We start from the raw sequence: 24,675 nt of genomic DNA on the forward strand, positions 1-24,675 counted from the left end.
ACCTGGAGGAAACCCACGCGGACACAGAGAGAACACACCAACTCCTCACAGAGAGTCACCTGGAGGAAACCCACGCAGACACAGAGAGAACACACCAACTCCTCACAGACAGTCACCCGGAGGAAACCCACGCAGACACAGAGAGAACACACCAAACCCTCGCAGTCACCCGGAGGAAACCCACGCAGACACAGAGAGAACACACCACACTCCTCACAGACAGTCACCCGGAGGAAACCCACGCAGACACAGAGAGAACACACCAGACTCCTCACAGACAGTCACCTGGAGGAAACCCACGCAGACACAGAGAGAACACACCACACTCCTCAAAGACAGTTACCCGGAGGAAACCCACGCAGACACAGGGAGAACACACCACACTCCTCAAAGACAGTTACCCAGAGGAAACCCACGCAGACACAGGAAAAACACACCACACTCCTCACAGACAGTCACCCAGAGGAAACCCTTGCAGACACAGGAAAAACACACCACACTCCTCAAAGACAGTCACCCGGAGGAAACCCACGCAGACACAAAATGGATTTCGATTTTTTTGGTCCTTTCTTTAGTGTTGATGTTTTAGTGAAATGATGAACACAATTCTTTTTAGTTATTAGTTTCCACAGTTCTTAAACCCATCTCTTGTTTGTTCGTGTATGAGCAGTTTTCCTCAAACTGGGCACCTGGTCAAGCTTCAAGTCTGGGGACGAGAGGGAGGAGACAGAAATCTCTCTCCTCTGTTTTGAATCTGTATTGTAGTTCCCATTTCACACGCTTTGAGTCAGTAATACAGACTGCTACTTTAAAACTTGTAAAAGGAGGAGGGGTGTTATTTTTTTCAGAGGTGAGTGGTGAAAATGTCTTTGCGCACTTTTTAGACGCTCCCTTACACCCTGAGGCGCTGAGTGTGAGTGTTTCTGATCCGCTCACTTCAGCCGCAGTCGCCGGAGAAACGTTAAGGAGTGAGCTTTGCTCTTTTTGTGTGTGAACTGTGGATTCTGGGCTTTTGTTCTGACTGGGACAGGTTTATCTGCGCTGTTTATTTTTATCTCTCGAGAGGTCAGCTCCACTGTACGAGCGCCTGCCTGTGCGCGTGGTCAAACAGCGCGAGGAGCTCCGGGGGAATTTTGTGGATTACAGTTCAGGAATAAATCATTAAAATTCTCCTTTAATGATTCAGCCAGGTCCCACCCAGATTGTACTTTGTTTAAATGATGTTTAACTAACACATTAAACATCGTTTTTTACTACAAACGGCAGAGAAACAAGGTAAGTGCTAATTTACATTCATTCAAACGGAACAACTCAGTAAACAGAGACATGGGTTTAATGTTGACATATATTTTAGTTTATAAGTCCAACAAAAACAAAGTGTCCATGTTTATTTTGCACTGAAACAACTGACCTGTGGGTTACGGAGGGCATGTAAAATGATAGCGACTGTGGCAAACTACCGCTTTCCATAAAACCGGTACCGATATTGTTTCCTTGAGATTTGGCCGATAATGACACCTTCCGGTATTAATTTTTTTTAAACATCCTTTAATTTAAATGAGCCCTTTGCCCCCAAATCACTAACTAATATTATCAGTACTTATTGAGATTAAAGTGCCCATTTTTATAATTAATTGTATTTTTAACTGTAAAACATGATTCAAATCTGAATATTAAAAATTGTAGTCGATATGATCAGTTTACATTGATTTCTGTTCATCTGCTTCATCTTACACTTCACTTATTTTGTCTGGAATTGATTTAGGAATCAGCAATATATTCACACAGAAGCAGTTTAGTTGTAGATGTGTGTAACTAAAACACGTTTGTTTCTTTTTTGGACAAGCAATCTTATCGTGAAGGAAAAAGTTTGACCAAATGTATAGACATATACACCTACATTATATTTAAGGCACTTCTCTCTGTGTCTGTGTGGGTTTCCTCCGGGCGACTGTCTGTGAGGAGTGTGGTGTGTTCTCTCTGTGTCTGTGTTGGTTTCCTCCGGGTGACTGTCTGTGAAAAGTGTGGTGTGTTCTCCCTGTGTCTGCGTGGGTTTCCTCCGGGTGACTGTCTGTGAGGAGTGTGGTGTGTTCTCCCTGTGTCTGCGTTGGTTTCCTCCGGGTGACTGTCTGTGAGGAGTGTGGTGTGTTCTCCCTGTGTCTGCGTGGGTTTCCTCCGGGTGCTCCGGTTTCCTCCCACAGTCCAAAAACACACGTTGGTAGGTTGATTGGCGACTCAAAAGTGACCGTAGGTGTGAGTGAATGTGTGTGTGTCTGTGTTGCCCTGTGAAGGACTGGCGCCCCCTCCAGGGTGTATTCCAGCCTTGCGCCCAATGTTTCCAGGTAGGCTCTGGACCCACCGCAAACCTGAATTGGATATGCGTTTACAGATAATGAATGGATGGATGACTTGCAAAGATGCTTTGCTGGTAGCTAGTTTCTATAAGGCTAGAATCCAAAAGATACATAGAAGCATAGATACAGCCCAAAACAGAATTTAATATGGATAGACACACAATGCTCATATGCTACACTTTTCCTGAATATCAACTGAAGTATGGCATGACTATAATCGTACGTGCAAGATAAAGATTGATTTAAATACTCTCTTGAAAGAAATGAAACTTCAGTCTGTGCTGGAAGACAGCAAGCGACTCTGATATTGGGATCCCTAGGGGAAATTTGTTCCAGCACTTAGATGAAAGGACAGGAAAATGTCCACACATCTTTAAGGATGGAGAGTCTAGCTGAGCTGTATTTAAAGCTCAAAGGGCTCCACAGGGATTTTACCATTGCCATCTTGTACAGAGGGGTAGGGCAATGTTTGGCTGTGTATGCCAGCGTCAGGGTTTAAGATCTGATGAGGGACCAAGGCTTCGTGCTTCTGCAGATGGAGTGTCCAGTAAGTTCTTGAAGAAGACGGCAAGATGATGGTTAAGACCTGTAGTTCCGGGGGTGTCCAATAGCGTGGGACATGTATTGATCGTGTATAACCAATATTTATCAACCAGTCATGAACCAACGGGTGATGTGCCTCCCTCAGCCGTCAGTTTAAAACTGTGAAGAGCAACTGGCCAGTAATGTGTTAACCTTCCACTCAAGTGTCTATTTCTGAAGAGCATTCTCATGTCACATGTTTTTCTTCTGTGGTATGAGCAGATGTTCGGTCCTACATTCACTTCCTGTTGAATCAGATGTGTTTAAGCTAGAAAAGGTAGGGTTCAGATACCCCAGTTCTGTTCCAATGATAGCTAGCCAGAACAATATCTGCCCTAAATATGTATTTGAAGCCAGTTTTTGGAGAAATCCAATCAAAAAATCCCAAACCCTAGATTCATCCCTGCTTCCAAAGCCACTCCCCTCAATTACGAACCCGCACATGGCTTGATAAGTCACACAGAGAGAGGAGCACAACACCTCACATTTAAACACCACCCACCTACTTCATGTCTCATTCACACAGAGATGGACTGTGATGTACTCAGTTTGTTGTTGTATAGAAAAGTGGAAAGAAAACACATACAAATACTGTACTGTTTCACACTGTACTTGTTTAAACCCCCCTCCCCCCAATACGCCAATACACTCTTACTATTCCATTCCTTCATAAAAAGTGAAGTAGTTACTTTCAAGTGCTTAGTTAAGTTTGAATTTTCAGTTCCACATTAAATGAAGCCGCTTTATTCATTCAATCACAGCACTGACTTGTTCGCGTTAAAACAGTGAAGCAGTTACAGGTGCCTTGATGAAACTGCTGCACAATTTCCACCTTAAATCCTGCAGCTATTAGAGAGTTTGTGTTTGTTTCCACCTTAAATAGCGAAGGACTTAAAATCAAGTGCTTCTACTTGATTTCTTAGTGTTATATTTACCTTAAATCCACCTTAAATCCTGCAGCTATTAGAGAGCTCGTGTTTGTTTCCACCTTAAATAGTGAAGGACTTAAAATCAGGTGCTTCCACTTGATTTCTTAGTGTTATATTTACACTCTGCCCCCAGTCTTCAGGGATCAGGGATGTGTGGAGTCTCAGTGAATGCATGCAGCATGATATGAGTGGCTCTGAGGAAGATATGGTAGACACTCAGGTAAGCCATGTCTGAGTGGATTTTACGGTCTTGTGGGTGATTTACTGATTGCGTATGGGATGTAAAGCGTGTTTCAAGAAATGTAACAACATCGTTTTTCAAACAAATCACTTACTCCATCTGTAACGTCTTCAGAAATCCTCTACTGACTGGATCAGGTGTTTTGGCCTTGGTTTTTGTGGGTAATGTGTTATGGAATTTGGGAAACACAACAAATCTCACAGTTCTGATTTGCCTTAAGTCGTCATTTCTGACATCGCTCTGCCTCTGCTATTGCTTTGGGATCTCAATTGAACAAATGGTTTAAACCAGAGAAAATGTAATGACTACTCAGAATGAGGAAGTTTGTTGTCCAGTTGATCCTAGCTAGTTCAGATGTAGCTGGATCCATGGTGCTATATAAAGACCAATCTAATTTGTTTGGCAAATTGAGTTTTGATGTCTGATCTCACTTGAGTTTCACTGTATAGAAATAAAGAAAACAACAACGAATAATCCTTTTTATAATCAAATTTGGTAAAAACGACTGCTCCTTTATGTCTGTACCACTCCTCTGTATTATTTTTACAAAGATCACAACAAGGGTTTGAAATCTTCTCATGTTTTTCAGCACATTGTTGTCATTCCTCGGTCGTTTTGTACTCATTCAGTGCTTTACAACCAGAGAGATGGCATCTGAGACCCTGCAGGCCTCTTTTACATTTGATAACATCTTTTATTTATGGCATTACAAGCACTGAAGTAACGTCTAAGGCATCAAAGTACATTTTAAATTCTTTTATCTTGTAAATAAATGGAGAAGATAGCAGAGCAACATTGTATATGTACAATGTAGCAAGAAATGTAAGAGTTTTTAAAGAATAAATTAGTATCTCAATTTCTCCTCAATGTTCCCAGCCAACAAAACATGCTTTAACTTAATACAGGATTGATCAGATTAATCAAACACTGAACGATAAACACAAAAAATACTTGGCCTCTATGAGAAGTTTGAAAAGTATTAAGTGAAAACAATGACTTGCTTAAAATTACCACTTATTGTAATAATATTTATTTTCATTTTTATAATTTTAGTGATTTTTCTGAGCTACTAAGAGAAGAGTCTTAAATATTTGTACAATATTATCCTTTAAAATAAACTCTAAAATAATGTTTGTAAATAATAATGAGTCCACAAATGAACTACGGCTCCAAACAATTAATTAAAACTTGGTTGGTTGGTTTTTTTTATGTTGGTAAAGAACCTACAAAAGCAAAGAAAAAAAACAAGATACTATTTTAATTAATACATTGGAAATTGACTTAAAAACATGTTGAAAGGTGTAACGATACTCCAGTTTTGCACTTAAATTTTGGAAATAAACAGGTTACATTTTTGAATCACATGATTTTCAATTTGTGTTTCAGGTGGTGTTTGTTTACATTCAGCCAAGCGAGACATTGGTTAGAAGTTTAGGAGCTGAACCTAAGGCCTTACGTGTTCGGTTACCTGCAAACATAATTAAAAAGTGGCAGTGAAATCAACCAGTAACATTTTAATGGGATCAGTTTCATGAGAAAAATATCGCTCCAGTCTTTCCAGACATTTTAGTGTAGTGTGTAGTACTAGTTCACCAGGTTACACATCTAACCAGGTCAGAACATTGCTTCTCTGCAGGTTACAAAAGGACCCTTCCTCTGTTATAAATCATGTAGTCTGAGTTAGTTTGATAATAATTAAGAGTGTAGGATGTGATTGTTGTGACTGAAGTGGGCTGTTATTCAGATTAGATTCAGTTTATATATTACTAAGACCCACACTTTTAACCACTTTTTCATCAGTGGTTTGTTACTGAAGAGTGATATTTAGCTGCAGAAATCTAGATCATTCCAAAAGGTTCAGTGCTACACACGAAGAAACAATTGGTTATTGCAGATTTCCCAAACTCCAAAAAATCCATCTCGATTTGTCAAACCCCAAAAATATCTGCTGCATTTCTGCCTTGTGTTGCATCTCTTGTCTTTGTGACATGTTTTTATGTTCGTGTTTACAACAAAGATCACAAACAGGTTTCATCAGAACACCAAAGCCTTAAATTTACAGAAACTCAATGCTTTGTTTATTTAGTGGCGTCTAGTGGATTTGTGATTTAAAAAACAATGTACACAGCCATTGTTCATCTCCAGTAAAAGTCTTTCAATTTCCATTAGGGAGTCCATTAGGTTAGCAATGCAGTGTCTACAGATGTATTCAGATGATATATCCATGAATTTGAAGACAACCCTTATAATAACTCATTTTGGCTAATATATGGTACATTAATAAAATAGTGTACATGGAAAACAAAGCTTGGGATGTGGAGCAGTGGAACTCTTGCATTCTCTGGAGCAGTTGTAATTCAACAGAGCTTGGGATATTCATAATACACCAGTTTGCATAACCAAAGCAGAAAAGGTCTAAAGTGAATTTAAAGGTTCACTATAAAAGTGCCCCAAATATAAAATATGAATTGTACCATAACATATTCCTAGGCAATATATAATTTCAAAACAATTATTATTAGCCTAGTTAATATTATTTTTCCACACATACTGATGCACTGCAGCATAACCAACATTTACAAGATGTTTTATATGCTTTTATACAAAGATATTTTAACTTTTATATTGCTGTTTGATATTTCACTGATGAAAAACGTGTGTTTGCAGTTCTGATTCTGTGCTGAATGAAGTACACAAGGCAAGGGTTGTTTGGCTCTGTGCTCACTACAAAGACAGCTCTGTTAAGCAGGATTTGAATTAAAATGAAATATATAATGTAATTAAAAATAAGTGATGATTCTCAACTCCTGCTAATGCTACTCCGTTTTTAATGTTCAGCAAAACAACCTTTTAGTACAAGTCAAAATGCTATTTGCTATTCAATCAGGTAGCTCAAATAATGCTAGCAGAGCCAGCTAGCACGCTAATCAGCTAATAACCTCAATCTACCAAGCACAAACACAACTAAAGTAAATAAAAATAAAATAACAGTTTACATGGCCAAATGCTGCATATGTACACAGCTCACTAAGAACCGAGACACAGTTTATGTCACCGCCTCAGTACATATTGTCGCTGTCTAGTGGAAAACGCGTATCTCCATTTTTGCCAAGTTTAAGTTTACTACATCATTTGAGCACAGCAGTTGTTCTTCAGACTGTGTAACAAGAGGTCAATAACAAAGCTCCAGAATCACTTGGAGGAAAATCTTTTCACGTTGACTTCCATTGAAAGTTAAGAAGATTTTTTCCCTTCTCCTCTATATTTACTAAATTTGGAGATACATATTTTCATTGGAAAGCGACGATATCTTGGCTTGTTTTCCAGTGTTCACCAGGTCGGATCTAAAACTAAGGTCACTGAGTAGAAACAGACTATGAAATTGCGTTGACAAAAACATGCAGACCTTGGGCTCATTTTTCAGATGACCATGACTGTCTTTTATTTATTTATTTACTTATTTTTTATCAGAGTCAGTTGATTAGCTGCTGTTTTTCTTTGTAAGTGGATAAACTGTCATGTGAAAAAGTCTTTTTGAACATTTCTAAACATATGGACATATGAGCTTCATTTGAACAGTACTGAGAGATGGAGCTTATTTAACTAAACAAAAAAAACTGAAGATATTACTTGTAATATATGGATATTAAGTTGTAAAATGTAATGAACAAATGCAAGAACACACCACGCTCCTCACAGACAGTCACCCGGAGGAAACCCACGCAGACACAGGGAGAACACACCACACTCCTCACAGACAGTCACCCGGAGGAAACCCACGCAGACACAGGGAGAACACACCACACTCCTCACAGACAGTCACCCGGAGGAAACCCACACAGACACAGGGAGAACACACCACACTCCTCACAGACAGTCACCCAGAGGAAACCAACGCAGACACAGGGAGAACACACCACACTCCTCACAGACAGTCACCCAGAGGAAACCCACGCGGACACAGGGAGAACACACCACACTCTTCAAAGACAGTTACCCGGAGGAAACCCACGCAGACACAGGGAGAACACATCACACTCCTCACAGACAGTCACCTGGAGGAAACCCACACAGACACAGGGAGAACACACCACACTCCTCACAGAAAGTCACCCTGAGTGGGACTTAAACCCACAACCTCCAGGTCCCTGGAGCCACCGTGCCGCCCAACCGTGAAACAGGGAGGTGGAAATGTAATGGTTTGGGGCTGCATTGCTGCAGCAGGGGCCTGACAAGCTCTCCATCATATAATCTACTATGAATCCTTCATTGTATCGGAGGGTGCTTGAGGAAAATGTGAGACTATCTTTCCAAAACCTGAAGCTGAAGTGGACATGGACCATGGCACATGACCATGAGCCAAATCACTCACTGTGTAAATTCACAAGGAATGGCTCAAAACTAAGAAATGGAGAGTTCTGAAATGGCCAAATCAGATTGTAATCCTACTGTGGGGTGATCTGTGCATTCAAGAGACTCCACAAATATCACACAGCTCAAGGAATTCTACATGGAGGGATGGGAAAACCACCTCCCAGTTGATGTCAGAGACGTAGATGGTTACAGGAAACATGTAATTGAGGTTATTTCGGGAAAGGGGGAAATAGGGGCTATTAGGGAACAGGGCGTGCTGACTTTTTTTTTATTCATTACATTTTATAACTTCAAATGAAGCTTGAATATTTATATGTTTAAATATGTTCAAAAAGGCAAATATTATCATGGAGTGTCCTAACTTTTTCACATGACTGTATCTGCCACTAATTTTGGAAGCAGAAATCCATGTAGAATATGATTTGGAAGTGTTTTCCCCAAAACCGGAGGGTGGGAGATTAGTTTGTTAAAATAAAATAAAAAATATACAATCCTGTGCAAAAATACATTTATTTTGGGAGCATTTCTCTTTACCATTACAGCATATGCCAGACACATTTGTCAACCACTTTCAGTTTGTATCGTGTCACAGTTTTATTTACATGCCGTGTTAGGAGTCTTGCCCAGGGACTCTCTTCTTTGTACAATGTGATTTACATGTGTTTAGCACATGCCCTTATCCCTAGAGACATACAGAAGTGTGTGTGGTTGCATAAATGGGGAACTCTTCTGCATTAAAGGCAGCAGTTTAGTCAATTTTCTCTTTCAAACATCTTAATGTTGAATTTATAAATAGTTTTAAAGTGTTTAAACCAAAGTTTTATCTCTTTATTCTGTGTTACACCAAATCCTGGATATTCTCTGATTAGTTTAAACCAGGACCCTGAGCAGAATATTGTCCTGATGAACTTTTTCTCCAGACTGTTTGTGACGATCTTTGGCCTGTCAGAAGTGTCCGGTTAAAATCATTTTCAGCCATTTCTCTTTTTGAAATCACTTCTGAGCAGTGGGAAGCAGTACGTCAGCAGCATTTTCCTGTCCTCCAAGCTTCACTGCAATACTCTCCTGTTCTCCAAAGCATTTCTGCAACATTCTCTTGTACTCCAAGGCCTTTCAGTAAAATTGTATTGTGCAATAAAGCCTTTCTGCAATATCCACCTCTGCTCCAGTATTTCTGCAATATTCTGTTGTGCTCCAAGCTTTTTCTAAATTACTCTTATCAAAATTTGTTGTTAATATCATTCATTCATTCATTATCTGTAACCCTTATCCAGTTCAGGGTCACGGTGGGTCCAGAGCCTACCTGGAATCATTGGGCGCAAGGCGGGAATACACCCTGGAGGGGGCGCCAGTCCTTCACAGGGCAACACACACACACACACACAATTACAGACACTTTTGAGTCGCCAATCAACCTACCAACGTGTGCATTTTGAACTTGGCCTATGATCTGTTTTATGAGATTGTCTTAGTTTGTGAAAACAAGGAACACTTGTTAAAGACTTAACTTATAGACCATACATTTCTGACTCACAGAGGAAACTTTCAAAACTTTAACTCTATTTATTACCATCTTCTTATTTTTATTTCTTCTCTGGTCACATTTCAGACAGATGCTGTCCATAGAGGCCCTGCCTTATAGAATGTGTTTCAAGTTCTAGATCCTCTAATAGTTTGAGCTCTTATGTTGTTGACGTCTATTAATGGGGAAGTTCTGCGATATCGCAGCCCATATAAGGTGATAGCTGAAGCTGAATTTGAGTGTTCATATGTTTCATTTTCACATTAGTATGTCACCATTGGAGAGAATATCACAACACACATGAACCCCTAAAGAGCACTGAACCCCTAAATTCCACAGCCTTATCACAAAGGCAGCAACTACATTATGCAAAATAACTTAACATTAGGTAGTATTGCTACGAGGATATTACTGCACTAATCATATAAAGATTAGTGATGTCAGGTAGTTAATTGCTGCATGAATAACCACTCCAACTCAACCTACAAGTATTGGATGGAGTTTGATCACTCTTAAAAACATTGTTCCACTGTTCCACAGCCTAGTGCTAGGGGCCTTTTGTGTACCCCTCACAAGCAGGAAATGAGAAGTGGTTGAGTATCCTACGTTATTATATTTCATCGTATATTGACTGTAGTGATTGTATATTTCTTAAGTGCAGTGCCTGCATATGAACAGCAAATGTATACAAATTAGTGTTGTCACGATACCAAAATTATGACTTTCGATACGATACCTGCCTAAATATCACAATACCGATACCGAAATGATACCATCGCAAAAACCTGGAGCATTTGGAAAAGCAATGTACTTTCTCTACAAGCTCAAAATCGCTGGTATCTGCTTGTTAATTGTGACGTCACATGTGACGTTTCGCCATTTCTGTTTACAATAGCGCTTTCGCCTCCATGTCTAGGGTGACCTGATCTGAGATGGTGAAAAAGAGGACATGTCTTGGGATTGGGGGGTGGGTGATGAGGTCACGCCCCTCGCTGCCGTTGTATGTTTAGCTGAACCTATGTGGGCTTTTAGGTCCTTTACATCTTTATTTGGTACACAAAACATGGGAATTTCTTTTTTAATTCATCCGAGAACTTACATTTAAGTGTCGGCATAGCTGCTCGAGATGAGGGTAGGTACATGAGCTTTGCCTGACGTAAACAAGGACTACTGACGTGCAGACTGACCAATTAAATGTTTACAGAGAAGGTTATCGACCAATAACGGTAGCTCTACAGTCAGACCGTCCAATCAGAAGATTTTAGGCTACTTCACCACGCCCCCTTCTCACTCAAGCGAACCAATCGGAGTAGGAGAGGGCGGGACTAGTTTGTGAACGAAACTTCTCGAAGTTCTATGTAAGCTCTAGAAAAACAAAATCCCGGACATTTTCTTAAGTCTAAAAAAGAGGACGTGTCCGGGTAAAAAAGGACGTCTGGTCACCCTACCGCTGTCATACATTCATAAGACGCGCTTACTATTTGAATACATTTAAATGTGTCAGTCAATTATGGTGTCAAAGGGAGGGAGAGCCGTCTCTCCAGCTCACGGTCAGCCCCGGTGTTCTAACGACTTGTGCTGCAGGCTGTTCTCTTCTATAAAAAGTAGCCAAGGTTTGTACAGAAATTCGCTGGTGCTAGACGGGTATTTTGTTTTTTTAAATAACTCGCTAGAAGGTCTGAAAAGTCGCTAAAACTAGCGACAAAATCAAGGGAGGGAGAGGAGGCAAAGCGCTGCGGACGCACACTGCCCCCTGTGGCACTTGTTGGAAATACCACTCTACTTTTCAAACACTTCTTAAAATAATAATATGGGTTATGGTCCCGTTTTTAATGACGTATAAAGTATTGAGATACTTTTCTAGTATCGTTACACCGTGCAACACTAACACAAATACCCCAAAACAGCCTTAAAGCTTCACAGTAAATAACAAAATACATAGAAAATGGATGCTGTTCTGAGTCGGTGTCCCTCTGCTTGGGTTGGAGCTCATGTTTGTTGAGCTCTTCGTGGCATTTTTGACTTTCCTCCTTCTGAAGCGAGTGGTTCTGCTTGAGGTGATGAAACAGATTAGTTTCCCAGTTTTGTTGTTACAGGCTCTTACCCCACACAGCAGCATCTGTAGTACTTTTTGCTTGCGGAAGTGACTCGCATAATGGACATATGCCATATTATGTGTAACTCTGTGACATAATTACATAAACAATCAGAATATCTCTATTATCACAATAAAGATTTATTTATTTATTATTAATTATACAACACAGCCGTAGTATTCAGTTTGGTAAACATTAGTGGAGCGTCTTTACTTCATAAAACACTATTCTGTGGCAGGGCTTAATATCCTACTAGCTGAAGCATGGTATGGAGCAATGTGACCAGAGGCCTATGTGCAGCTTCCTTAAAGCATCACATTTAATGGTAATGCTTTTCTATGGAGGTAATAAAACTGGGCTTGTAAAAATGGGTGTGGCTTAAATTAGCCGATTCTTCTTACATTGCAATGTAAAAACCTGCTGCTATAAATGCTAACTGCAGGCTGAATAGATATAATAGAACAGATATAAAGAAACGTTTTTGTGACATCACAAAAAAATAATTAAAAAAATAAACAGGTAATTTCTACCAATATGAAGTGGCACTGTGTGGGTAATGGACCCAACACTTGAGATATGTACAGTCAGTTATTATAATTCGTAAACAATACCTGCTCTTCAACGACTGAACCCGTTTTACTTGCTTCTTTTTAAGTCACAGGGACAGTCAAACATAACTCGGTGAAGAAGGTAAACCTGGACATACCCCAGTGCTCATATGCTATAAAACAGAATCATGTAAGTGTAAACTGTCTTGTGTGTTCTGGCACAGGGCAAAAATTCAGCAGAATCACACATCGATCCAGGTTTCATACCCAGACCCATTGCCGTGGTTATGGTGTGCAGAAGGTTGGAGATCTCTTATCATTTGGCAGGGTTTATATATCGGAGTAAAACATAAAATATTTGCAGTCGACATTTTTATGTTTGTTTCCCAATGTTCAAACCTCAGCAAGAAAAAGAACCTTTTTTTTTCTCAGTTTAACTTCCTCTCCATTTGATTTATGTTGCTTTGTTTGGTAGCGCCTTAAAATAAGACTAGACTTTATAAAGGGTTACTGCTTATTTATTAGTTTGTAAACACATTTAAAGTCATAATAATCATTTGTAACACAGAGATAGAAAGGGTGACAGTGACCTCTTTTTTCTCTAATAACTGTCAGAACTTACTGAAAATATCAAGGTAAAGACTGAACTCAGACCTGAGAAGATGAATGTAGTGTGAATCATTAATCTGTAAAAAGACACTCTGTTGGTGGTCAATCCATTAAATGGTTAAATCTACTAACAAATATGTGCTAAAGCCAACAGGCTTAATGTCGACTGATGGAGAAGACAACATAAGGTCAGTATTCTGCAAGATCTGAGATTTAACTGTAGATGGACGTAGGTTCACTTTTTGGCAAATAGGTCCCTGTTGCTCTTTCTATCTAATAAATGTGTTAAACCTTTATAAGTGTAGTCTTATTCTAAAACATAAACATTTTATGTTATTATTTTATTTTCAGTGGGCGGCACAGTGGTGCAGGTCACACAGCTCCAGGGACCTGGAGGTTGTGGGTTCGATTCCCACTGTGGGTGACTGTGAGGAGTGTGGTGTGTTCTCCCTGTGTCTGCATGGGTTTCCTCCGGGTGACTGTCTGTGAGGAGTGTGGTGTGTTCTCTCTGTGTCTGCATGGGTTTCCTCCGGGTGACTGTCTGTGAGGAGTGTGGTGTGTTCTCTCTGTGTCTGTGTGGGTTTCCTCCGGGTGACTGTCTGTGAGGAGTGTGGTGTGTTCTCCCTGTGTCCGTGTGGGTTTCCTCCAGGTGACTGTCTGTGAGGAGTGTGGTGTGTTCTCCTTGTGTCTGCGTGGGTTTCCTCCGGGTGACTGTCTGTGAGGAGTGTGGTGTGTTCTCCCTGTGTCTGTGTGGGTTTCCTCCGGGTGACTGTCTGTGAGGAGTGTGGTGTGTTCTCCCTGTGTCTGCGTGGGTTTCCTCTGTGTGCTCTGGTTTCCTCCCACAGTCCAAAACCACACGTTGGTAGGTGGATTGGCGACTCAAAAGTGTCCGTAGGTGTGAGTGTTTTAAAATCTTTTTAAAAGCCTTACTTAGACTGACATTGGTGCAGAGGTGGTATCATCAGGACACTGATACTTACTGAGGCTTTAGCTGTTAAAGGACTGTAGTTCTAAAGGCTTCAGTCGACTGTCTGGTTCACTGCGTTAATGAGTGGAATTGATGACTAAGTTGGAGAGGAAAAAAATCAATAAATAGTGTTATTTGATCAGAGTTGTTCAGGCAACATTCAACACTTAAAGTTGCAGCATAAAATGGAAGCTCACTTGTTTAGTGATGGCACAGTCAAAACAGTTGGTCCAGGCCCCACTGATAAATATAATGTTGCGGATGCTGGTTGATAATCAGTGTTTGCCCTTCAACCATAAACTCTCTGTCTGCAGCTGTACAGATCAGTCAGAGCTCAGCCTCAGAGCAAGGTTAGGAGCACTATTTAAAACCCTTTCCAGTTCTTTATACAATTGCCTGTTATTTGGTGATTTACTATTATATTTATTCTTTAAAATTATGTAGATAATAAGAAATTGCTCCAGAGTTACTTCACACACTTTTAACACACTCCATTATGTTATTTATTTCATCTAAACAGATTTAAAAGGAATGGATATTATAAATATGATATAAATTTATGTCTCGTTTATTCATGAAAACACAGTTCAGAATTTCTCATATTCAGAGCTAAGGACTAGTCTAGGAGCAGAGCCTTTGATGACTGGAGCAGATCATAAATCTGGTCTCTTTACTCTTTACTTAGTAAAGTATCTTAACTTTGTTATATTGGACCAGCATCCACGCTTTCAGGCATTTGTTTATTTCCTCACTGTTCAAAGAAATACAGGTACCTCCATTTTTGTCTGTTTTCACTTTGTTAGTTTGTATCTGAACACAGCTAATGTCCTTCATGATGAATGGACCATTAGAAATGCTCCAAAATTACTTGTGACTTCCACTGAAAGTAAGTTTTTTCCTTCTCCATACCAAATATATGTTTTGGAGATGATTATTTTTGACATGGTCTAGCAGCGCTACAGCCAGTATGTTCTACTTTGAGAAGTGTTGTTCCAGAGCACAACTGTTTTTGCTTGGATCCCACACATTGCGAATCCCCGGGTTGCCAGGTGTGAAACACAATAGCAGAGAAACACAGCATGAAAAACTTAAAAAAATACAGATGCAGATGTGTAATGTTTAACTGTGTAAACTCCATGGTTTGTGTGTTTTTAATTAAAACAAGATAAGGAATAATCTTGAGTCTCACATAGTCACTTGTTTAAGGTGGAATCCGTTTAAGGTTGAAATCAGAAGCCAAATTTAGCCTCATAAACGGACTCAAAGAAGGTGGTACTAGATGTTTGAATATAAAAGCTGTAAATAAGTGCCACCTAAAATGACATTGAATGTGGAAGTGGAAAATCAATAAGGAAGATAACATCTGCCTTTTCCAGTGAATCATTTAAGGTGGAAATGGAAAGGCAAATACGAAGCTGGTAAATACAGTAAAAACGACAGAGGTTCGTTCACTTGATTACCTCTCGCTAGCGTTGGAAGATGGTTTAGTGAAATGATGTACACTTTTCTGTGTTAACGGGTTGATTGTGGCACATTGTTTTTAGCTATGAATGTCCAAAACCTACGCTCATTCGTGTAGGTTCAGTTTTCTCAACCTGGCAACTCATGTGAGCCCTGATAGGGCCCTGTCTCAGGGAGCATGCTTAGAACTGCAGCTGATTTTAGGAGGAGTCACGTGGCACTGTACATTGTGCAGCTGAAATTAATTTAATTACCTTCAGTTGAATGGTATTTTCACATTTAAAGTCAGCCATAGTTTTTGCTTCACAGGACACAGTCTACAATGTTTATGTAAATATGGGAGCAGCACTGTGGCACAACAGGTAGCGTCATTGTTACTCAGCTCCAGGGTCTTAGGGCCATGGGTTTAAATCCCACCTTGGGTCACTCTCTGTGAGGGGTTTGGTGTGTTCCCCCTGGGTCTGTGTGGGTTTCCTTCTGGTGTTCTGGTTTCTTCCCACAATTGGAAAACACATGCTGGGTGGTCTGTCCAAAAGTGTGTGTGTGTGTGTGTGTGTGTCGCATGAGACCATAATTAACTTAGCTGACTTAGACATAAATCTGCCTTTATTTCAAAGGCTTATTGTCTAATGTGTTATTCACATTTTCCCATATTTTATAGGAGATATTAATGATGAGTGTCAATGACACCAAAGTTCCTGCTCTTATCTCTGTTGTTCTTCATTCCTTTTATAGTAACACACAGCTCCAAATCTGCAGTTCTGAAGTATAAGACGGTTGGAGAAGGAAGTTGGCAAGCTGTTTTCCAAGGAACTCTTAAGTCGATTTGTAGAATATATTATTACTTCAAAGTGACAGCTAGTTTAACTTGAAATATTGGCTGTGTACCAGGTTGCCCTAAAAGCCTCAACAAACAACCAGAAGGGGTTGAAGCCCTTTTATGTGCTCCCTAAATGGAAAAGAAAACAGTTCTCAGGAACTACGTGTTTCTGTGACTGAGCTGTCACTCATTCACAGAAGAGCTGAGTTGATTTAACGTTATGATATAATGAATGAATAATTAAGTTTAAGTTTCTGGTTCTGTTTCACAGTGAACTGTCATTACAGTGGATACAGGTTTGATGATTCTTGATGGTACATCGTTCCATCCAATGAAGCTATTTTATGATGGACACATTGCTGACACAGCTGTATAAATAACGTTTATATAATCGTCATTACCACACAGTGGCAGTTCCTGCCACTCACATCTCTCAGGGGCGGGGGGGGGGTCAGTTGTTGTGACTTGTTCACTGGACAAATTAAGAGCTAGCCATGAAGACAGTTGGCACAATGCACTGTACAAATTAATCAGGAATCTAACTAGACGGTGACGTTCTTCTAACATTGAAGAGTTTTATTTATATGGTCACCTCATGAAGAAAATACCACCAGTAACCATTAGATTCATAGAGCTTTCTCTTTATCTACATACTGTGTTTGTGGAGAGAGCATTATCCAGGAGTTCATTATAAAGGTCTTCTTTAATAATGATAATTTGCCTCTAAAGTGAAAAATCAACAATCAGCTGTGGTCATAAACAAACAAATAGTCATTGAGTTCCCCTCACCGATATTTTGAAGAGAAACCAGCTTTATCGGGTGTCTGTACAGGATTGTGCCTAAAAGTAATCAGTGCCCTATTCGCTATATACTTCACTAAATAGTGAGCAACGTAGGGAATACAGTCATTTGGAACACACCTCAACCTGAATATTACGAAAAGTACCAACCAACTGAGAAGGTACTGAAGGCTCTGCAGCTCGAATAAAAGAGCTTTAACGTAAGAGTTTATGAGAGGATTCTGGGGCAATTTTTCACCATCTTGAAATTGCCCAAAAAAAGAGGCGGGACTGTATGGAACAAACCAAACGCTGATTACACTGTGGTACTTGGAGGCAGGACAAACAGTCTGGCAGAGCTTGGTTAATAAAGAGCCATGGGTTTTTACTGTAGTGGCATGAAAGTAAAAAGTTTCCTTCCTTTTGGCGGTGCATTGAGGATGGAGCTCCGTTCAACATAGTGTGATCATCCTACACCTAAATGACATTGCATCCTGACAGCAGGATGCAAGGCCTTGCCAGAAGATTAGAGGTTGTCCATATGTTGCTGGACATAAAATGTATTTTTTACTGTATTTTGTCTCCTTACTTCACTTTACATAACGTCGCTGTCCAAACCAAAACATGTATCTCCATTTTTGCCGATTTTCACTTTACTGCATCATTTGAATGCAGCAGGTGTCCTTCACAGTGTGTGAAAATTGCTCAATGAATTACTATTTGCATTGACTTCCATTGAAATTAACACGATTTTTTCCTCCTAGTTCCTATTTTGGAAACGACCGTGTATTATAAACGTAATAAGAGTGGAAATTGTCACGGTTTCTGAGCTTTAGGCATGACCAACTTCCTACCCACAAACAAGTCCAGACTTCTGCCGAATCCAGAAGATTAACGAGAGCTTGCGCTGAGCCAGAAAATGTGTGTCAGTGTGTGTAAATGCCATTACGCACCAATGTGGGCAAAAAGAGGGCAGAGTTGTGTAATCTGTGCATGTCTCTGAGTTATTATTTTACACTCTGAGCTGTTCGCTGGAATGTCAGTAAAAAGATGTTTGTAGTTAGAGTGAGCTCAGGAATCAAGCCCAGATGTGAATGTCTACTCTATTTCCTCTTTTCTGTGTAAGGGGGAGTTCATTCAAATAAAAGTATGAATCTGTCACTGAACAATGACAGAGGTGTGGGTTTGTCATATTCATTCTTTCTACCTTGTCTACACAAGCAACATTTCAAGCTGTACTACTTCCCCAGCTCTTCAGAAACACCTCTACTGTTATACTGAAATGAGATGAGATGCTCTGGAACAGCTGCACATGAGCCTAGTGCCAGGTATCCCATGTCCCCAGCACTGGGTTGTACAGAAGTGGAGCTGTGTTCTAACAGAGGCTCTGTTATAGAGTCTTGAATTCCATAACACACCAAATACTAGTTTATCACGCTGAAGGTCACACGAGGTCTGGATGGCAGTATGTTGACGGAAACATTTAGTGCACTAATCAGTAGAGGTGGGCGGATCGATCCAAATATCGATACCAGCGCTGGTATTGGTATTGATCAATACTCGTGTAAATACTCAAGCCAAGTTCCACTCCCGCTAAAGTCTGTGTGTGACTCTTTGGTTATTGCTCCGTCACATTGTGAAGAGTAGAACGCCCCCCCTCCCCCCCCAGTGGTAGACTATCGGTATCAGTATCGGTATCTGGCCCTGTATTTACTTGGTATCGGATCGATACCAAAATTCCCGGTATCGCCCACCTCTACTAATCAGGCCGCATTGTCAGGATTCTGCCAGCTGCATTCTGATTGGCTCTCTGTACAGCCGTATGTACGCACTTCCATGTATCATTTTGTATGGGCCCTGGCTCTGGTCGACATGAATCAAAAACTGCCTCCTGCTACATGTCATGCCGAAATAGCAGACGTGTGATTGGTTCATTTGCCAAGAACTCTCTCCCTTATATAAAGGTGTGACACTACTGACCTTTTGCCAGTTAACCTAATTAGTTTTTATAGCCTCACATAATTTTACCTGTATTTTGTGCCCCATGCAAGATTTTTTTGGCATAAAATTCAAAGTAGGTGTATAGTTTTTGAAAAAAAAAAAAGTCTCAGTTTGAATAATTTAAATATCCCTGAGAGCAAGGAGACGGCGGACCACTGTTGTTCCACTGAGGGCAAAGTTGGAGGTCCACTAATGTTTTGCACAGCGTTTTCTGAGCGGACCGCTGCTGATTAAACAGAATTTTAGACAAAATGCCACATTTTAGCACTTTTCCATTCACAGTCCAATTTAGATTTTTTTTCTTCATTAAGTTCTTTTTGTTATTTTTTTATAAATAAGATTAGTAAATCATTTTAATCCAGCATTTTTAATCATTTTATATCAGTCTTATACTCATTATTATATCTCTCATAGTTGTTGGTAATATTTGTATTAGTTTGTTTTCCAGAATAAAAGTCTCTGTGAATGTAAAATCTGTTTGTGGAGATTATAACTGAGTTATATCCGGTACAGGACAGTAATCTGAGGGGTTCGATGGTGCACCAGCGGTGGTCTACAGTCAGTGGTGTGCCCGCCATTTTATGACAGTGGTATTGTTTACTTTAAATACAGGGTGGAAATGGTTTTGTAACGCATTGCTTTCTACTTCATTTACATTCATATTTATAATATATAATGTATGTATATAGGGTCTGTGAGGTGTGTTTATGATAACATTGTCATTAAAAGCCACTAATAAGATGGCGGTTTAGTCTATGACTGACCATCGATGTACAAACTGACACGGACATGACGATCACTCAATGGAATTCGACATACACCTATAGCCCTCTAGTGGCTGAATATGTGTATTGCGATTATGCAAAGGCTCTGCCCAATGGGGTATTCCACCAGTTATTAAAATGTAAACAAACTCATGTGGGTTTGGTGTGAAATTGTAAAGTGCTGTATTTATGTTGTAGTCATGGAGACGTCTGGTTCCATTCACCACTACTGTAAGGAAATATGAGTTTAAAAGTTTCTCTACAATCAACAATTTCACACACTGTCCACGACTTTGTTTTTTTTAGTTCAGACACAGAATTAAGCAGTGGTTATGGGGGGTTTGAGTCAGAATAAATCAGAATGTTCTCTCTGTGTCTTCTCTAAGGTTACAGAACAGGCTCAGTTTCCTGTTTGGAATATGGACATATTTCTGGATGCTTTTAATCAGACTACAGTCTCTACAGGAAGCAATCCTCAATTCTGACACTTCCTGACACACTTTAAACACTTCCTCACACACACACACTTGGAAACACAAACATTTCATTTATTTCATTAATTACATAGACCTCCAATTGTTTTATGGAGATTAACATTTTGTTATCAATTTTTGTGTCAACGTCCGCTCTTTAAATGTCTTGGCTGTTCTTATTCTTTGTGAAATGTTTAAAAATGATACGAATGTGTTATTAAATGGCTCTCAGAACAGTCTGGGCTTCACACAGCGTTTACTGGAGCAAATGGAGACAAGGAAACAAGTCTAAACCTCTGTGTAAAATCTGTAATTAATGTGTTTATGTTATGGACCCTGTGCACGTAATTAGACATGTTATGGCCTAACTACACCACTTGTGGGAATACAAATACACCCCCCCCCCAACACACACACACACACACAGATCCATTGGGACAGGCTGTGGGTTGCTGGCTTTGAGCTAATTGAAACACATAAGGAATTAGAGCATGTTTAGCTGGTTCAGCGTGTAATTAGTGTGATTTATGGCCACGTCCGTGTCCAGAGCCCTGGTGTCCAAGCCAAGCTCAATTACCCTTCAGATTTCTTGCAGAAATCAGCGACCAGATCCTTGGATTAGATTAAAAGCCACAGGGATCGGTTCCTTTTCATCCGTCAGCTCATTAATAGGTTTAGGAAAAGAATCCGAATGGACAAGTAATGCATCTGAGGACATGTAGGCCCTTTACATTTGTATTTTAAATTGTGGACTGAACACCCACTGTCTGCTCATTGTCCTTTTCATCAGCTCCACTGACCATAGAGGGGCACTTTGTAGTTCTGCAATTACACACTGTGGTCCAACTGTTTCCTGCATACTTTCTTGTCCCCATTGCACCCTGTTCTTTAACGGTCAGGACCCCCACAGAGCAGAAATGATATGAGTGCTGGATCAGAGTGGATCAGACACAGCAGTGCTGCTGGAGTTTTTAAACACATCAGTGTCGCTGCTGGAGTTTTTAAACACATCAGTGTCACTGCTGGACTGAGAACAGTCCTGCAAACCAACACCATCCAGCCGACAGCGTCCTGTGTCACTGATGAAAGACAAGAGGATGAACAACACAAACTGTGCAGCGAAAGACAAGCTACTGTCTATGAATTTATGTTTACAAGGTGGACCAATGAAGTAGGAGTGGGCAGTGAGTGGAAACAGTGTTTAAAAACTCTAGCAGCACTGCTGTGTCTGATCCACTCATACTGCTGCAGCGCTGAGAATGATCCACCGCCCCGTGGTTTTATGAAGGTCCTGACCATTGAAGAACAGGGTGAAATGGGGGTAAGAAAGTATGCAGAGAAACAGTGATCCTGTATGGTCACTGGAGCTGACCGTTTAGTGCATGTGTGTGTTGCTGTTAGGCTGAGAGTCCATGATTAACTCTTTCTCTCCTCCAATTCTCCTTTCAGAATGTGAAGCAGCGAATCTCTGCGCAGATGGACAACGTTTCTCTTCCTGCCGTTCTTCCTTCCTGCACCTACAATGAGGACTTTAAACGTGTCCTCTTGCCCCTGGTGTACGGAGTTGTGTTTATCGTTGGTCTGCCTCTGAACTTCGCAGTGATCTTGAGGATATGGCGTAGCCGCCGCTCCCTGAGTCGTAATAACATATACATGCTGAACCTGGCGGTGACCGACTTCCTGTACGTCTGCTCGCTGCCGTTGCTCATCTTTAACTACGCCAGCTGGGATTACTGGCCGTTTGGAGACTTCACCTGCCGACTGGTTCGCTTCCAGTTTTACTGCAACCTCCATGGTAGCATTTTTTTCCTCACGTGCATTAGCTTCCAGCGCTACCTGGGCATTTGCCACACTTTAGCTCAGTGGCCTAAAAAGGGGGGCAAAAGAATAGCCTGGGTAGTGTGTGCTTGTGTCTGGATAACCGTGGCTCTCTTAGTGGCACCAACGTTTGAATTTGCATCCACTGGGATCCAGAGAAACAGAACAGTTTGCTATGACCTCAGCACTCCGGAGCGCTCCTCGCAGTATTTTCCGTATGGATTAGCCCTAACCTGTTTGGGCTTCTTGATCCCCTTCCTGATATTAGTGGGACTTTACTGCAGCATGGCGCGAGTCCTCTGCCGTGCAACAGAAGCCAGAGGAGCAGCGGCTGCAGAAAAGAAGAGCAAAGCAGTCAAAATGATCGTCATTGTGGTGCTAGTGTTCGCAATCAGCTTCCTGCCCTTCCACATCACTAAAACTCTGTACCTCCTAGTCCGGACCATGCCCTCGGCCCCCTGTGAGCTCAGGAACTTCTTGTCCATAGTCTACAAGAGCACCAGGCCCTTTGCCAGCATGAACAGTGTCCTGGACCCCATCCTCTTCTACTTCACTCAATCCAAATTCAAACAAGGCACTCGCTGCATCATACACAAGATCACCACTCTGAGAGAGAAGATCAGATAAAACAGTGCTGCTACACGAGGGGCTACTGGGATTTACCCCTCTGTTTATTTCCAAATCTGCTTTTTCTACATCAGGGGGCATAGTTCATCCCTTCAGCTCTTTATATCGAACACCAAAACTCAGAAGGATGCAATAAGGACACATAAGAACAAATTCGTCAAGTCATGGTTAAGATCCAGGGGTCACCTGAGGTCACACAAGTGCTACCATGTTGCAGATTTGTTCATTGTGATGTACTTGCCTTTGTTTAGGCCAGTGGTTCCCAAATTGTTCTAAATGAGAATATTTTTAAGCCCCCTCCCCGTACTCAGACACAACCGTACAATAATATGACAAATATTTGGCAGTCCTGTGTGGATTAATTATCATTGGAAACATGATGCCGTTTCCTATCAATAAGAAACATTATGAAACCATAATAAGGCTAGCGAACAAGTACTGTAAGCTTAAAGACACCAAATCATATGTCTCCATTACGTGCTTATGTCTTTGTTATGGGTAGCATTGTAGTAGAAACCATACACAAATATTGGGGATATTTACAATGCTTAGGGTTAAGGTTAATGATAATAATAATACATTACATTCATAAAGAGATTTGCAGCAACCTAAAAAACATACAGTTACAGTCATTATGGACAATTTAACAAATAACAACAATGGAGTTTTACGCTGGGGTTTGAAAGAGGAGAGAGTTTGACCGCTGGATTTGTGAGGGAAGGGAGTTCCAGAGATGTGCGTTGATTCTGGAGAAAGCAAGGTCTCTTAGACTGTGAAGATTAGAAGAGGGAATGGACAGCCTGCTGGCACTAGAGGGTCTGCAAGGCTAAAGACGGTCTGAGAGGGAGGAAGGCTTTGTATGCACTGTAAAAAATTGCTGTAAATTTACAGCAAGTCTGCTACAGTATTTTATTGTAAATTGCAGTATTTACAGTAAATTATTGTATTACTCAATTACAGTAATATGCTGTAAATGCAGTAGTGTTCCTGTAAAAATACGGTAAATGCCTGGGAACTCTGCTGCCAGTATTTTACTGTAAATCACAGTATTTACAGTAAATTATTGTATTACTCAATTACAGTAAATTGCTGTAAATTTGAAATACAGTAATGTTCCTATAAAAATACGGTAAATGGCTGGGAACTCTGCTGCCAGGATTTTACTGTAAATCGCAGTATTTACAGTAAATTATTGTATTACTTAATTACAGTAATATGCTGTAAATACAGTAGCGTTCCTGTAAAAATACGGTAAATGGCTGGGAACTCTGCTGCCAGTATTTTACTGTAAATCACAGTATTTACAGTAAATTATTGTATTACTCAATTACAGTAAATCGCTGTAAATTTGAAATACAGTAATGTTCCTATAAAAATACGGTAAATGCCTGGGAATTCTGCTGCCAGTATTTTACTGTAAATCACAGTATTTACAGTAAATTATTGTATTACTCAATTACAGTAAATTGCTGTAAATTTGAAATACAGTAATGTTCCTATAAAAATACGTTAAATGGCTGGGAACTCTGCTGCCAGTATTTTACTGTAAATCACAGTATTTACAGTAAATTATTGTATTACTCAATTACAGTAAATTGCTGTAAATTTGAAATACAGTAATGTTCCTATAAAAATACGGTAAATGCCTGGGAACTCTGCTGCCAGTATTTTACTGTAAATCACATTATTTACAGTAAATTATTGTATTA

The 24,675-nt window shown here is 40.3% G+C and overlaps 1 protein-coding gene across 1 annotated transcript; it reads left to right on the forward strand.

The window, feature by feature from the left end:
• The first annotated feature begins 1,177 nt into the window (after nucleotides 1–1,177).
• Nucleotides 1,178–22,966, forward strand: LOC136709346 (P2Y purinoceptor 3). The gene is made up of 2 exons (XM_066684490.1): nucleotides 1,178–1,275; nucleotides 21,971–22,966. Exon 2 carries the CDS (start codon nucleotides 21,998–22,000, stop codon nucleotides 22,964–22,966), a length of 969 nt encoding a protein of 322 aa, XP_066540587.1. The 5' UTR covers nucleotides 1,178–1,275; nucleotides 21,971–21,997.
• Nucleotides 22,967–24,675: the final 1,709 nt, after the last annotated feature.

The sequence above is a fragment of the Hoplias malabaricus genome, chromosome 11 (genome assembly GCF_029633855.1).
Source record: "Hoplias malabaricus isolate fHopMal1 chromosome 11, fHopMal1.hap1, whole genome shotgun sequence".
NCBI classification, from domain to species: Eukaryota; Metazoa; Chordata; class Actinopteri; order Characiformes; family Erythrinidae; genus Hoplias; species Hoplias malabaricus.

Coding starts and splice junctions, on each gene's coding strand:
- LOC136709346 (XM_066684490.1), top strand. CDS start 21,998: ATGGACAACGTTTCTCTTCCTGCCGTTCTTCCTTCCTGCACCTACAAT.